General features: G+C 33.0%; 1 protein-coding gene across 2 annotated transcripts in view; it reads right to left on the reverse strand.

The window, feature by feature from the left end:
• The window catches only part of LOC126733996 (protein mini spindles), a 65142-nt gene continuing 49966 nt past the window's right edge, over positions 1-15176 (reverse strand). Inside the window, exons 21-28 of one of the 2 annotated variants that reach the window (XM_050437506.1) lie at positions 11547-11749; positions 6996-7184; positions 6790-6922; positions 6548-6727; positions 6302-6483; positions 5879-6218; positions 758-1040; positions 1-344 (exon numbers count right to left, since the gene is read on the reverse strand). In XM_050437506.1, the coding sequence (XP_050293463.1) occupies positions 184-344; positions 758-1040; positions 5879-6218; positions 6302-6483; positions 6548-6727; positions 6790-6922; positions 6996-7184; positions 11547-11749 (1671 nt within the window). In that variant the 3' untranslated portion in view covers positions 1-183. Of the gene's footprint in view, positions 345-749; positions 1041-5878; positions 6219-6301; positions 6484-6547; positions 6728-6789; positions 6923-6995; positions 7185-11546; positions 11750-15176 lie in introns of both variants that reach the window. The other variant, XM_050437513.1, reaches the window with a different exon arrangement.

The following is a 15176-nucleotide window of genomic DNA, read 5'->3' on the forward strand; positions in this document are numbered from 1 at the left end:
TAAATATAAGTGAATTTGTATTTGATAGAATACGACTGACAACTCTACATATAATTAACACTGTCTCCTAATTAATAATGACTTACGTTATACTAAAGATGGCGTTAGGAATTGTACCACGAAGACGATTAAAACTATATTAATATCGTAACTTCCAAATTGTGATTCAGGCGTATTTAAAAATTATTGTGTGGGTGGCAGAGGCCATAGGGAGTGATCTACTTGCTTTCCGGCCATCAAATCGTCCCAAATTTGGCGCCATTTTGTCAGTCTTTCCTCGAAATATTCTGGGGTGTATTCGGGATTTATTTCTTCACTGTCTGTGTTGTTATTTATCACATTATCTACAAAAATATAGGTTTATTAATGTTTTATATACAGACCCATTTTACAGGAAACGTTTTAAGGTTCATGCATGCTAAGATACTAATATAACTAGAGATAACCATCATTAAAAAAATATCATTACATGCCAGTGCAATAAGTAGAAAACTACTTGATTGTAGTTTAGTAATATAAATACTAAATATTTTAAAAGGCGAATAACACTACAGCTTAATTTCTAATCTATTCTTTTAAGAAATTGGAATTAAACTCCAATAAATGATATATTTAAATTTTAGTTGCTTACTACAGCAACTAAAAAAATGTATTTAAAAGAGGGCTATTTCATAAAAATCTAAATAAATATTATAACCTTCATAAAACAGATATCCCAGGCAAGCGTAAAAATAATGTTCTTATTTTACCTACTCACCGTGAAGTCCCGACTTCGACAACTGTCTTGCATTTTCGATTTCTTTTAGGCTATTTTTAATATATTGCTGGAAAAATGTACTCGATTTGCTCAAAAATGGCTCAATATCCGCTTGCGGATGCTGCTGCATAAAATCGTATAGTAAGTTTAAGCCCTCTTTTGTGGCCTCCTTGCTGCCGATTTTCTGGAAAATTTCGGTCAGCATAGTGTGGTTGGATCGGGTCAGAGAAGCTGTCCGGTGGGACTGCTGGGTTACGTCTTGAGCTTGGGCAATTTTTAAACTCTAGAAAAAAAGAGTTTTAAATTGTCATTTCTAAAACCCCTTTCTTGTATTTCAGAAATATATAGAATACCAGAAATGTTATCCAGTTTGGCTCAATTTTGAATAAGAATGCTACGAAAATGAATACATTATGTCCAACTCCATCATAATTATATTATAAATTTTTTTTATTAAGTGTTTGAAAATTATTTCCAAGAAAAAAGACAATTCGTGACAAGTTTCCTTGAAATATTATTTAGCATCCATTAAAAAAATGTATGCATCAGCTTCTATTATCTCTAAATCTATTATAACTAAAGTTTTACAAATAACTTTTTAACCAACCAATTTTCGTTACATATCGATCTGAATTCTATTTTAATAGTTTCTTTAAAGGACTCTTTGGCACTCAAATTGAAGCAAATTCGTCAGTCGTATTATTTTTTTATCCATATTTTGATGTGAATGAAAAATTGAAGTCCCAATTATCATTTAGCTTTTAAATTTGATGTTCCAGGAACAAGATGCCAGCTTTTAATAACAATTCATTACTCATTGCATAAAAGTAATTTTCTCTATACATAGTGAAAAATTATAAATTGACCCAAAGCGGTGTGCTATTATATGCACTTAATAAAAGAAAAGTGTTTTGCAATGAATCGAATGAGTTACTTATTTTGTTGGGTGCAGTAAACTCTCGTTTATTGCAACTCCCATTTATTACAACTCTCGCCAAATGCAACGCGACTCTTCTGTTTACTGCAACTTACCCTCACTTGCTTCATTCCCACCAAGCTGCAGTATTGCGTAACTCCGAGTGGCGCCAGAATGAATTAAACAAAGATTTACATTATGTAAAATACAGATCATATTTATGAAATATCACGTGCAAACTCATATATATTTTTAACAATGCAGAAATATCATGTCATATCTAGGGATGTGAGCAAATTTTGCTGACACGGTCACGTCACGGTCATATTGAAAATGACGGTCACGTCATTTATTTTTATGACACCATCGTCATTTATTTTTTATCAATTAAAATTAATCAATTAAAATCTTACTGTCGCAAAAATAAATGACGGTCATAAAAAATAAACAACCGTCATTAAAAAAAATGACAGTCACAAAAAATAAATTACTGTCACAAAAATATCAGCTGATTTTCAATGTTTACTGCTTAAGACAAGCTGCAACCTGCTTATTACATTGGCTTGGCTGGCTTGCTTGCTTCTTCTCGCGATCGGCGCGTCAATTCAGTTGTTCGGCGGAATTGGTACCTTTACAATAAGAGCTATTTTATATTTTCAAAGTTTTTTCCTGTGCCTATTTATTTTTTGTTGTGTTTTGTTTTTTAAACATCAAGAAAATGGGTAGAACTAAAAGTATTGTATATAAATACTTTAATACTCCAAATAAGCCAGGACAGAAATTAGCAAATAAGCAACTAGAATGGGCTTACATCTTGTTACATGTGAAATGTGCCCTGACAATGTTAAAGTAATGTTAAAAAGTGAACTAAAGCTGAATGAGTCAGAAAAATCAAACAAGAGGAAACTGGATGTGTCGGTGGCTGAATCAGCAGAACAGCAAGCAGAGTTAGAAGAGGTAAGGAATAGTTCATCGGCATCGGGGCCTTCGGCATCTAAAGTCCAGAGAATGGGTAGTCGTAGTAAATGTAGCTCAATTAGTACCCTAAGCACTCTAAGCAGTTTTATTGACAACATTAAACCCGACGATCAAGATGAAATTTGGTTGATGCTAGCAAAGGTAATTTATGCTACAGGTCTGCCCTTAAATATAACAGAAAATATATATTGGATAGAGCTTTTTAAAAAATCAGACCGTCCTTGACGTTGCCTTCACGTTTTGTTTTATCAAATTCGCTTTTAAATGCTGTATTTAATCAAGTTGAAATCGAAGTGACGGATAATTTAATAAATGCTAAAGTCCTGGGCATTCCTGGGAATGAGAGCATAATTAATTTTGTTATAACCACACCCCAACCTGTTTTTTACAAATCATTGTCTACTGAAGAAAGTAGACATACAGGTGAGTACATGGCAGATCAAATAGAAATGGTATACAATGAGGTGGGAATTAACAAAATAGTCGGCTTTTGCTCAGACAATGCCGCTAATATGAAGAAATCTTGGGATTTGCTACAAAGTAGATATCCAGACAAACCAATTTCATTTTACGGTTACGCAGCACATACACTTAATTTATTGGTTACTGATATAATGAAATTAAAGACCACAGAAACTCTTCTTAATGCCTCGAAGTCCATAATAAAGGCAATAAAAAATAAATCGGTTTTAACTTCTGCATTTAAAAGAATTTCAAAGGAAAAGCAAAAAGGTGAATCCTGCACCCTTAAACTTCCAGTAGCAACAAGATGGGCTTCCATATTTACAAGTTTTGAGAGCCTACAAAAAAACAAAAGCACTCTTCAAGCAATGGCAATCACAGAAGAGTATCAGACATTGCTTGAAAAAAAAAATAAACATGATATTCTTGATGATATATTCTGGACGAAAATCGAACATTTTTTAACTATATTACAACCAATAAAGAAATGGATTTTGCGTTTGGAGTCAGACAAGTGCAACATTAGTGAAGTAGCTGTTGCATTTTATGAAATTGCTATTGTTTTTGAAAACCAATTGTCTACCTCACCCTTATTGAAGCTGGAGGAAAAAAAAGTAACAGAAAGTCTACTTGAAAGGCACCAGATGTGCCTTAGAGAAATACACTTTGCTGCAAACATTTTGGATCCTCGATATAAAGGTAATTTTTTTTGATACTTAAACAAAACATAATACCTAAAAAAATGAATAAACTTAACGTAACTTAACTTTAATATGTAGTTAAGTATACTTTTATACTTATAATTAAATTATAAGTTAATAATTTTTTTTTGTTTTTTAGGAAAGTAACTATCACAAAAGGAAATTGTAGGCGGGTTAACTTACATCCATTCTGTTGCCATGTACTTAGATTATGTTGATGATAGCAAAGTACTTGAAAATTTAGCCGCCTATAGGAGCAGCGAAGGTTTTTGGGGATTCAAATTTGTTCAGGATTGTGAAAAAAATGTTAACATTTTACCTGTGATATACTGGAAAGGTATTTGTACTGAAATGCCACTTCGACTTGTGGCAGAAGCTGTACTTGGCATGCCAGCTACTTCAGCAGCTACTGAGAGAACTTTCAGTTCTTATGGATTTATACATTCTAAAACTAGGAATCGTCTAACAACAAAAAGAGCTGGTATGCTAACTTATATACATCACAATTTAAAACTATTTCCTCATAAAAGCGTTAAACCGAGCAAAGATATAAGTTTCGGATTAGGATTAGTTGACAAGGAGAGACATGTCAGACATGTGTATTCTAGGATAGAACAAAATCGTTTAGGTATTAACATTATTATTTTTATTTTAAGAAATATAGAAAAAACAGTATTATTCTAGAAACTATTCCCGATGCCGATGAGGAACCGTCTGGACCGTCAAAATCACCATTACCCTCTACCTCCATCTCTAAAACCTTACTTCATAACGGAAATGAACATGTAAGCTGTATCAGTGACCAAGAAGGTAGTACCACTGACGAAAGCATTAGTCTTATTGAAGAGTTGGAAGGTATACTTTCCAAATCTCAAAATGAACTTGATATTAGCTTCAGTGATATCTATAATTATGCATGAGACTGAAGAAGAAGAAAATTACGAATTTTAGTTAAATCCAGTTTTATTACTTTTATTACCTACCTTTATAAGCATTTAGTTTGAATTTACATATTTATGTTTTATTTATAAATATTTTTTATTATGAGAATTTAATGTTTTGTTTTACGTTGTATTATATTTTTTTGTTTGAAATGTGTGTTTTTATTGCTATAATAAGTACCTAGTCTGATATTGAAAATCAGAAAATATAAATGACCATAAATGACAAAAATGACCAATAAATGATCGTCATTTTACATCCCTAGTCATATCATAGCTTTATTTTATTAAAATTAATACGGATTAGGTTTCGGTAGTTGTGGCGCGGTTAGAGTGAGTGCTGTGCATCGACCAATCAAGTGCGACAGATGTGCTGTCCCGTTTAAATGAGAGCCCCTCTCGAGTTGCGGGACCTGAAAGAGATCGGATTCGGCGACGTTGCAATAAACAAGAGTTTACTGTATTACGTCACTCCTAAAGTAAAAATCAATTTAGAAAATATTATCTCACACACTCAAATATTGAGAAGAAGAAGAAAATAGACGTATTCATGTATTTACAAGAAATACGAACTTTAATCTTTAACGATACTTTTAGTTATATTTAATTTTATGTAATTTCAATAAATCTTAAATACAATCATTTACTTGAGGTATAATAGATTTTTTTTAAACCCAGGTGCTGAGGTTTTATCTATCGATCACTCAGCTCGTTTCTTCTTTTTAAATATCATATATATAAAAATAAATCTATTTTACTTAGTAGTATTATACTAAGTATAATTATTGTATTTAAGATTTATTGAAATTACATTAAATTAAATATAACTAAAAGTATCGTTAAAGATTTAAGTTCGTATTTCTTGTAAATGAATATCATGAATACGTCTATTTTCTTCTTCTTCTCAATATTTGAGCGTGTGAGAGAGTATTTTCTTTTACTATAAGAGTGACGTAATACCCAACAAAATAAGTAACTCTTCTGAATTCGTCACAATAATACAGTTTTTTACTTAATAAATCGAATGCCGCAAACCATAGAAGTGCCATAAATTATTGATGCCCCACCCTGTAGCTTTTGCTCTATAAATCTTTTAATATAATCAATAAAAAAAATTACTTACCTTTAATAACCTTAAAATATACGACTCAATATCAGATTCCGCCGGATTGGGGATTTTATTCAGTAGCTGCATTGCGCCAGCGCCTTTAATCTTAGCCGCGGTGTGTAAAATAGTCTTGATGGTGCGCATCGGAGTGTCAACTGGCCGGGACGCCCACCATTTTGAAGGATATTGAACCAGGAATTGATGTACGTTCAGAAAAACTTGCTCGTAATCGACTTCGTCGCCCCAACTTGGCATTAGTTTTATTACTTTCCACAGGCATTTCATCACCAAATCGAGTTGTCTCTCCGGACAACTTTGATTGTCAACACATTCTGTCATTAACTGAATTAGAGCACTAAAAAAAGATAGAATCTAGAATGTAAGTCTATTTGACAATAAATTCGAAAAAATCAATTTCTATTTTTTTTTTATACTTACCATAAGACTGCAGTATGATCACATTGTTCGATAATCTTAACACAAGTAAGGTTTATCAGCTTAACAAAGAAATCACCATATTTGTCTAGTTTTTGTTGCACGAGAAGTAAAATTAACTGATTTATCATTTGTTTAATACTGTTAATTGAAATTGTCTTCCCAAGTTGCGGTTTTTCATAAAACTAAAATTTAAAAATTGGCAGAATCAATAACCAATATACCAAATTAAGCGATCAAAATACTTACAGCCGCTATAGCCCGTAATAAATCTCTGTATATCTTGATGACCGATGTCTCGCTGGCCGGGTCTAAGACATACAGGTATTTTAATAAGGATATGACGGCTTCAAAGAATTCCTCTTCTTGTTGTTGAAGGGCCTGAACTTTTACTGGACTGTTTACAATATCCATAAAATGTACCAGCCCCTAAAAAGAAATATTGCATTAGAGATATCGTTAAAACAGATAAATAACTATTATAATTTTACTTGTAGACCCATTGCCAAGTTTTGAGTTCCTATTAGTCGTATAGCTTTTTGCACATCTGGATCGTTGTCACTAGTATTATTAACGTTGTATTTATTAGCAAGTACTGGCTTTGGTGGAGATAATGGCATAATCCTTAAATATTAGTAGTAATGTTTGGCCTGATGATGCTTTTGTAAGAAAAAACACGTAACAACTGTCAACTTACTTAACTTTGTTGTCGAAAAAGGAAGGCATTTTGACCTCATCTTTTAAGAAATCGTCATCGATTTTCTGCAACGGGATCATCTTGAAGTACGGCGATATTTTATCCAAATCGTTCATAAATTCGGTTTCTAACTTGAATGGACCTTGAATTTCTTTTTTCGCTGGCTCGGGGGCAACGGCAGGCGGTAACCTAAAATATTATTATTCAAGTTGCTTAAAAAAGGTGCTGACCATAAATATGCCTATACATTAAGTCATTAAGAAAATGAACAAGCTGCAAAACAGTTCCCTATTGCAATATTTATTCTGATCACACCATGTATTTTGTAAAGAAAAGTATATAAGAAAAGAAAAGTATCACATAACAGAAAATTTCTTTTATTTTGCAAGAAATACCCCTAATAATCATGACAGTGGAATAGTAAAAATATGCTTTATCATTTACAATAAAAAATATACACAATACCTCAAATAAACATGCTTGAAATAAACATTTCCCTTTTGAAGTGGTTTAGTGGAGTTAAGAAAAATCCCAATTTAGATAAAAGTATCATAACTTTTATTCTATTCTTGGATTTATTCTCAGTACATTGTTCACACTTACATAGCTGGATTTCATATCATATTTGTAATATTTTATTTCTTTATCAATGTTATAATTCATTCTTTTACTCATTTCTGTATCTTTTTATTTCTGTTATTACTTTTATATAGCAAATAATTTTGGTTCCGTTTACCTTATTTGCGCTAAACCTAAACTTGTCATTAAAGAATTTTTCTTGCAATAAACAGTTCTTATCTGTTTTTGAAGGTGGTAGACAATGGTACAGTGAAAACATCTTGTCGGACTTGCATTGTCTTATGTATTTAATGTAACACGACGTTTCGGTTGGTAAGTATCTCCAACCGTTATCAAGTGTAAACTGACAGCAAACTACTATTCTATAGGCTTATATACTAGATGTGTGCAGCGATGTGGAAGGGTGGGGGAGGGGGGGAAGTCATCCGTGAAAAGAGTTGGGGGAAGGGGGGGGGGGCACGCGTCTCTCTAGATCCTACACTGTCCTGAGAGTAGAGACTTCCAGATGTTGGGTATATCGACGCTTGGCTGGCTGAAGATCCTCTGATTTTGTGAAATGAAAGCTGCCTCTACGAACTTCCTCTTCCGCCAGTGCTGTTCCTTGTGCAGAATCTTGGCTTCTGACCAATGGATATTGTGTCCATTATGCCACGCGTGCTCTGCTATTCCGGATTTGGAAACCTCTCCTCTTTGGGTCCAGCTGCGATGTTCCTTCGCTCTGATTTCTTTGATTTTCTTCTCTGATTTCTCTGAGAAATCAGAGTAGTTTAACGTGTAGTAAAGAAAAATAAGCAATAACGAGCGCACACACAAAAATTAAATCGAGAGAAACTACTATTGCTGAGCGTGAAATTATAATTAATTTGTTTAAAAAGGGCCAAACTTATCGGAAAATAGCAGAAACTGTAAATAAATCATCCTCTACAATTGGATATATTGTGAAAAAAAGATAAAAATTTAGTGGGAAATAAACATCGATCTGGTCGTCCAAGGAAGCTGACTCTTCGTGATAAACACTTTATAATGAGAGAGAGAAAAAAAGACCCCTTTATTAGTGCCCCGAAAATTGTTTCGGAAATACAGAGAAGTTTAGGAAAAGAAGTTGGATCTGAGACAGTTAGGAGAGTTATAAGAAAAAATTATTTTCATGGCAGAATAGCGAGGAAGAAGCCACATTTTAGTAAAATCAACAGACAGAAACGTGTAGCTTTCGCAAAAAATACATAAATGAGCCCCCTGAGTTTACAAATGAGTTTTGGAATCGCGTGGTTTTTTCAGATGAAACGAAACTAAACCTTTTTTCATCAGATGGCAGAAAAATAGTGTGGCGTAAACCTGGTACCTCCTTGCAATCACAAAATATTTGTCCCACCGTGAAACATGGAGGCGGTTCCGTGATGTTTTGGGGATGTTTTGCAGCTAGTGGAGTAGGAAATATCTGCCCAATTGATGGAATTATGGACAAACGCAAGTATTTGGATATTTTAAAAACCAATTTACGCCAAAGTGCTTTGAACTTAGGTTTAGAAAATAATTATGCTTTTCTTCAAAACAACGACCCAAAACATAAATCGGAAATACTTAGATTGTGGCTAGTCTATAATGTACCTAAAGTTTTGGATTTTGCCCCTCAATCACCGGATTCCTATTGAAAATTTATGGCAGGCATTGAAATCTAAGGTTCAAGTACATAATATAAAAAATAGGCAAGATCTGATTAACCAAGTTTTAAATGAATGGAATAAAATCTCTGTAGATGTCACTAGTTAACTTGTTCAGTCCATGCCTAAAAGACTTAGATGTGTCATAGAATCGAAGGGTTTTCCCACTAAGTATTAATTTATAATTATGTGGTATTTGTTGTATTGTATATATTTAATTTTTTATTTGTCCAAATAATTTTGAGATATAAAATTCGTTCTAAAAATTAATGTTATTAGTTTTTTGTTTTTATTTAAAAAATAATAGTATAGGATTGTTCAGTAGTTAAGAAATATTCAAGATTATTATCAGATAGCATATGTTATTAATTATATTGTAAAGTTAAAAATAAATTTTGTCCAAATACTTTTGGGGGTAACTGTATATGGGGGAACGGTTAATTTTATATTTGACAAAGTTCTGTCACCTCACTCCTGAAATCCACCTAACCTCACTTTGATGTTGTTCCCATTTGACATATCAAAGTGAGGTTAGCTGGAGGTGAGGAGGTAATTCAGGGTGTTTCAGAACCATGGGATCAAACTTCTAGGGGTTGTTCAGTGCAATAGTAGAATCCATTTGAGTATAGGAACCCATGTCCGGAAATGTGTCACTACGCCACTACGGCCCTAAGACGCGTTTAAATTTAGAAAAAATATTAATTACCTAAATAGGATCTGATGCATTTATTTTTACCTTTTATGAGACCATCACAACAATTGTTCAAAACGTCTTCCTCCAACCTCAATACACCGATTTAAACGCCGCACATGATTTCGGAGGACTACACTAAAAATTTGATCCTCGTTTTGAATGATTTCAAATGCTGCTGTTATTCGTCCAATTAAGTCTTACTCTGATTCTACTGGAGTTTCGTAGATTATAGACTTTACGTGTCCCCACAAGAAAAAATCGAGCGACGTTAAATCGGGTGACCTAGGAGGCCAAGAAACTGCTCCACCTCTGGCAATCCAACGGTGCCCAAACCGCTGAGCCAAATACTCGCGTACTTGTACAGCAAAGTGAGCCGGCGCTCCATCATGCTGAAACCCGTTTAGTGGAACATTTTCAAGGAGTTCTGGGAGAACTTCCTCCAGGAAACGCAGATAAATAGGTTCTGTAAACCGTTCCGGTAGAAGGTATGGCCCAAATAAATAATCATCAACAATGCCTGCCCATACGTTGACAGACCAATGATTCTGATGTTTTCTTGGAAAAATTGCATAAGGATTTTCTTCGTCCCAAACATGGCTATTCCTACTATTAAAAATACCGTCTCTTGTGAAAGCGGCTTCATCGATCCTTCATTCAGAAAAAATTTAGTTGTGCAATGATGTGATCCAGAAGCCATCGACAAAATTGAACTAGGATGATTAACTCTCTAATCGGCTGCAGTCATACCTTGAACTTTCTGGAAGTGGTAAGGATGGAGTTGTTGCTTGTGTAGTACCCGCCAGACAGAAGCGTTACTCGTATCCATATTCTTAGCGACGTCACGTGTGCTATTTGATGGTTCATCGGCAATTCGCTGAAGCACCTCTTCTTCAAATTCGACCGTTCTTACGGTTCGAGCAACATTATATTTAAATTCTTAATAATTTTTTTTTTGGTTTTTACTTAAGTTTACTTTGTTGTAAGCTTTTACTTACAACAAAGTCACTAACTGTAAATAAGAAAATATGTTTTTTTTTTAATTAAAGATAAAGAATTTAATGTAAGCATCTTGAGGTAATAGTTAAAAAAAATTATCCGAGAAAAGCATATTTAACTTATGTAATAAACCAATTATAAATTATATTTGAGGATATATTTATAGGTATTGGCGTTGCGTACTGAACTGTACTAGGTTTTAAAATAATTTATTTTGTTATAATATAATTATAAACTATTTTTTTTCAATCTCTTTACTGGATAATTTACTTTATTGTGTATTGCACAGTATATCGTGAGGTTGATCATTCTAGTAAGTAGCTTCCTTTTTCAGCGCTATATATGTGCGTACATTGAAAAAGCTGTTCGCTAATAAATCGCATAATATTCTGTTTTTATTGTAGAGGGATTAGATAGGTAAGTATGAGTAGTCACATGGCATTTGCGTCCCTTTTATCTTTGCAGAAATGTATTTATGATGTTCGTGCAATTATAAATTATATGTTTTCTAAATAAAAGAGGTTTATTGTAATTATTAATGATTTACACCTTCCATATAGGTCCTAGGTAATTCTTTTAGATAACATTGCTTGTTAATAATACGATTAAAAAAAAACTTACGCAGGTACTGGCATAGGTTCATCCTCCTCCACTTCCGGTTCATCCTGTTTCACAATAGTTTCGTTATGTGCGGAACCGTTTCTCGAAAATGGAGGGACTTCAGCTACTGTTACATTTATAGCTTGAGCGGCTTTAGGGACGACCGACTTGCGACTGGCTCGCTTAATTCGTTCTTCTAGTAACGACATGTCTTTATCAGAAATCTAAAATCCCATTAAGTATGTTAAAATGGCTTGGTATGGAAAATCCTTGTTACGATAATACAACAAAAAGACGTATAACTAATCAATTAAAAGAGCTCAAATAGATGACTCACCACCCTGGGTATATAAAAAAAAATTTGAACAACACTCTTGCTTGTTAGGCATACCTTGTTTATGTTCCAAAGCATACAAATAAAGAATCTTTGAAAGAAATCTTTTTCATACATGGTAGTCATTTGATAAATATAAAATATGTGATATAACGCAATCAATTAAAACATTTAAGAATATTTTTATGAATATTATATAACGTACATTATTTCCACTTTCCTTTTTACAAAATCGAAAATTTTTTTAGGAGGATGCAATGGCTGGGCTATTGTATTTCTAATGTAATATTAGTTTTAGTTTTTAAAGCATTCGATATGTGGCGTTCTTTAGGGGACTATAATGGTATTCTCTGAATTATGTGAAAAATTTACATTAACGGTAAGATTTGACCATTTGCACAAAATCGATAATACTGGGTTATTTTTAGGGAAAAAACTTTTCATAAAATAAAAAATGGTTTGATTTTATTCTATTAACTGTAAATCTTAAAAAAACTAAGTGTATCGGTTGGCCTGAAAGTGCAAAGAGCAGACAATCTGGTACTTTACAAGACAAACTTGTTGGAGTCAGAGAGAAAAGTGTACAAGTAGTACGTACAAGTCAGGTGGACGGTGTACTGATTTTTGAAAAGCTTATGACAGTGAGGGTAAACTTTCATCCTTCACTGCTTGAATGGATAGTAGTAGTTTTCTTAATTGAAATAAAATAAAGTCCCACAGGGATTTCAGTGTATCCTTTCTTATTTGTTTGATAATAAATTGATAAACCTTAATCAAATATCTATTTAAATTACATCTCAATATCTTCCACTCTCTCCATTTTTTATTAAAACCAAATACATTATTTTTGTTTTAAAAAGTGTATATTATTATAGTACAAGGGCTATGGTACCTATCAACTTTCCTCGTTTACTGATAGTATGATGATCTGAATGCATTATGGGATTGGTGGGCGTCAATAATCCTTTTCGTCTTGCGGCATAAACGTTTTTCAAGAGTACCAAGAAAATTTAATACTCGGTATAAAATTAATAAACTTATCTTGGAGTCTGGTTTGACAAGAAAATAGTTTTTCAAGCATATATCAAAGATTATCATAAAAAGTTTAAACGTTTTTGCTTCGGAATTCTAGTGAACTGTCCTTTGATGCTATTAAAGTACTCTTTACTTCACTGATAAGGCCTAATTTTGAAAAATCTAGTAATTTTGATTCCACAGTACCAAATTTAGAAGGACACCTGGAACGTATCCAAACTAAGTTTCTTCATACCATGCCATTTAAATTAAATGTAGGTTACGAGTATCAGATATGCTGAAATTAGATTATTTCAAGTTACGTAGAAAGAGATAAATTTTATGCTACATCTATACACTTTTTAAAAGCTTAACAGATTGTTTTAAATAGCTAATAATGTCTTCGGTCTAAACTTGACTCGTAATTTTCATCTTTTTCACTTTCCTTTTTACCGAAAAAATTATAGACAAAGACTAGCCAATCGACGAATCTCTGACAGCAGTAAATAATCTGGATATTGACATTCCTTAGTGCTGTCAACTTTTGATTTTGTAACTTAACAGTAGATCAGTTGTGAGATTAGAAATATTTTTTAAGTTTTAATTTAATTTTTAGATTATTTAGTTTTATTCCTGTATTTGGTGTTTTCATTTGTTTTGGAATCTTTTTTTAGATCTAGATTATGCGACTGATATGATTAGCTCAATCCAATTTCAGATTGTTATTATCTGTGTATTGTCACAGATTTTACAGTCGTTTGAAGAAAACCTCAAAAAGTTTAGCTTCTATAAAGAATTTATAGCTTATAATAAAACAAATTATAATTTAAGATCTCAAAATTGAAATAGAATAGTCGCAAAATGGAAATAAATGTGCGGACAGAAAAACTACCTATATCTCACCTCAATGTTGTGTCAGAGTGGCTGTTCAAAATGTATGCCTATATTAATAGTTTTGTGAATGTACGACAGAGAGATATACAGTATTGTGCATAAATATAGCAACAAGTGATGTTTTCAAAAATATTATTTGCTCCTTTCATATTATTTCTTTACTTTTAAGTATACGCCTCTGTATTATTTATAAATATACCGAGATATCATAAGAATGCCAATGCAGAGTAAGGAACTTCATGTTATTATTATTTGATTATTTAGACAATGTGCATAAATATAGCAACATTATTGTGGAGCATTACGAAAATGGTGTTAGGCAGAGTGACATTGCAAGAAGCTTACGGCTTCACAGGTCAATCGTATCCAGAGTTTGCAAAACATTTCGCCTTACTGGAACACCGGCGCCCATTCCTGGTAGACGCAGAAAAACAAATTTGAGGATAAGCAGCTGCTACGAATTACCAAAGAAAATCATTTTTTGTCTTCTTCCCAAATTTTGGCAAAATTAAAAGAGGGTGGAGGAGTAAACCTTAGTTCCAGTACCGTAAGGAGAAGATTACTTGATGCCAACTTACCTGCTCGTCGCCCCACCAAAAAACAGTTACTGGTTACTGGTCTGTAGCTGATTGGAAGAAAGTCGTATTTAGTGATGAATCTAAATATAATTTATTCAGGACTGATGGAGTGATGTACGTCAGACGCCCCAGTGAACAAAGATTAAACAAAAAGTACATTTGCCCCGCAGTTAAACATGGAGGGGGAAATATTCTTGTATGGGGATGTTTCTCGGCTCGTGGCATGGGACCCATAGTAAAAATAGTGGGCAAAATGGATCGTTTCATGTACAAAGACATTCTGCAAACACAATTAGTGCCATATATGGATGAAGTCATGCCAGTAACAGCCATATTTCAGCATGACAACGATCCAAAACATGCTTCTCAATTTGTTAAGAGGTGGCTATCCAATGAAAAAATAAATGTAATGGTCTGGCCATCTTAATCGCCAGACCTAAACCCTATAGAGAATTTATGGGCTTACATTGACACCAAAATCAGGCACCTAACATGCTCTAATACAAATATTCTCTTTGAAATAGTGGAAAAGGCTTGGAAAGAAGTGAACAATGACTATATTATGAAATTAATTGAGTCCATGCCAAGACGATGTGCAGATGTTATAAAGGAGAAGGGGTACTACACGAAATATTGAATTGATTTTAATTTACTTGGGTTATATTTTTTTTAGAATCAAAACTATTTTTTGTTGCTATATTTTCGAATAATAAATTTGCATAAAACAATTTGGTGTTTTATTTATTATGATACAAAAAATATGATAATATGAAAATATAAACAGGCTCTAACTATTCTTGTAAATAACTTATAAACCTTACTTATAAAATA

This window comes from Anthonomus grandis, chromosome 1 (assembly GCF_022605725.1).
Source record: "Anthonomus grandis grandis chromosome 1, icAntGran1.3, whole genome shotgun sequence".
Classification (NCBI taxonomy): domain Eukaryota; kingdom Metazoa; phylum Arthropoda; class Insecta; order Coleoptera; family Curculionidae; genus Anthonomus; species Anthonomus grandis.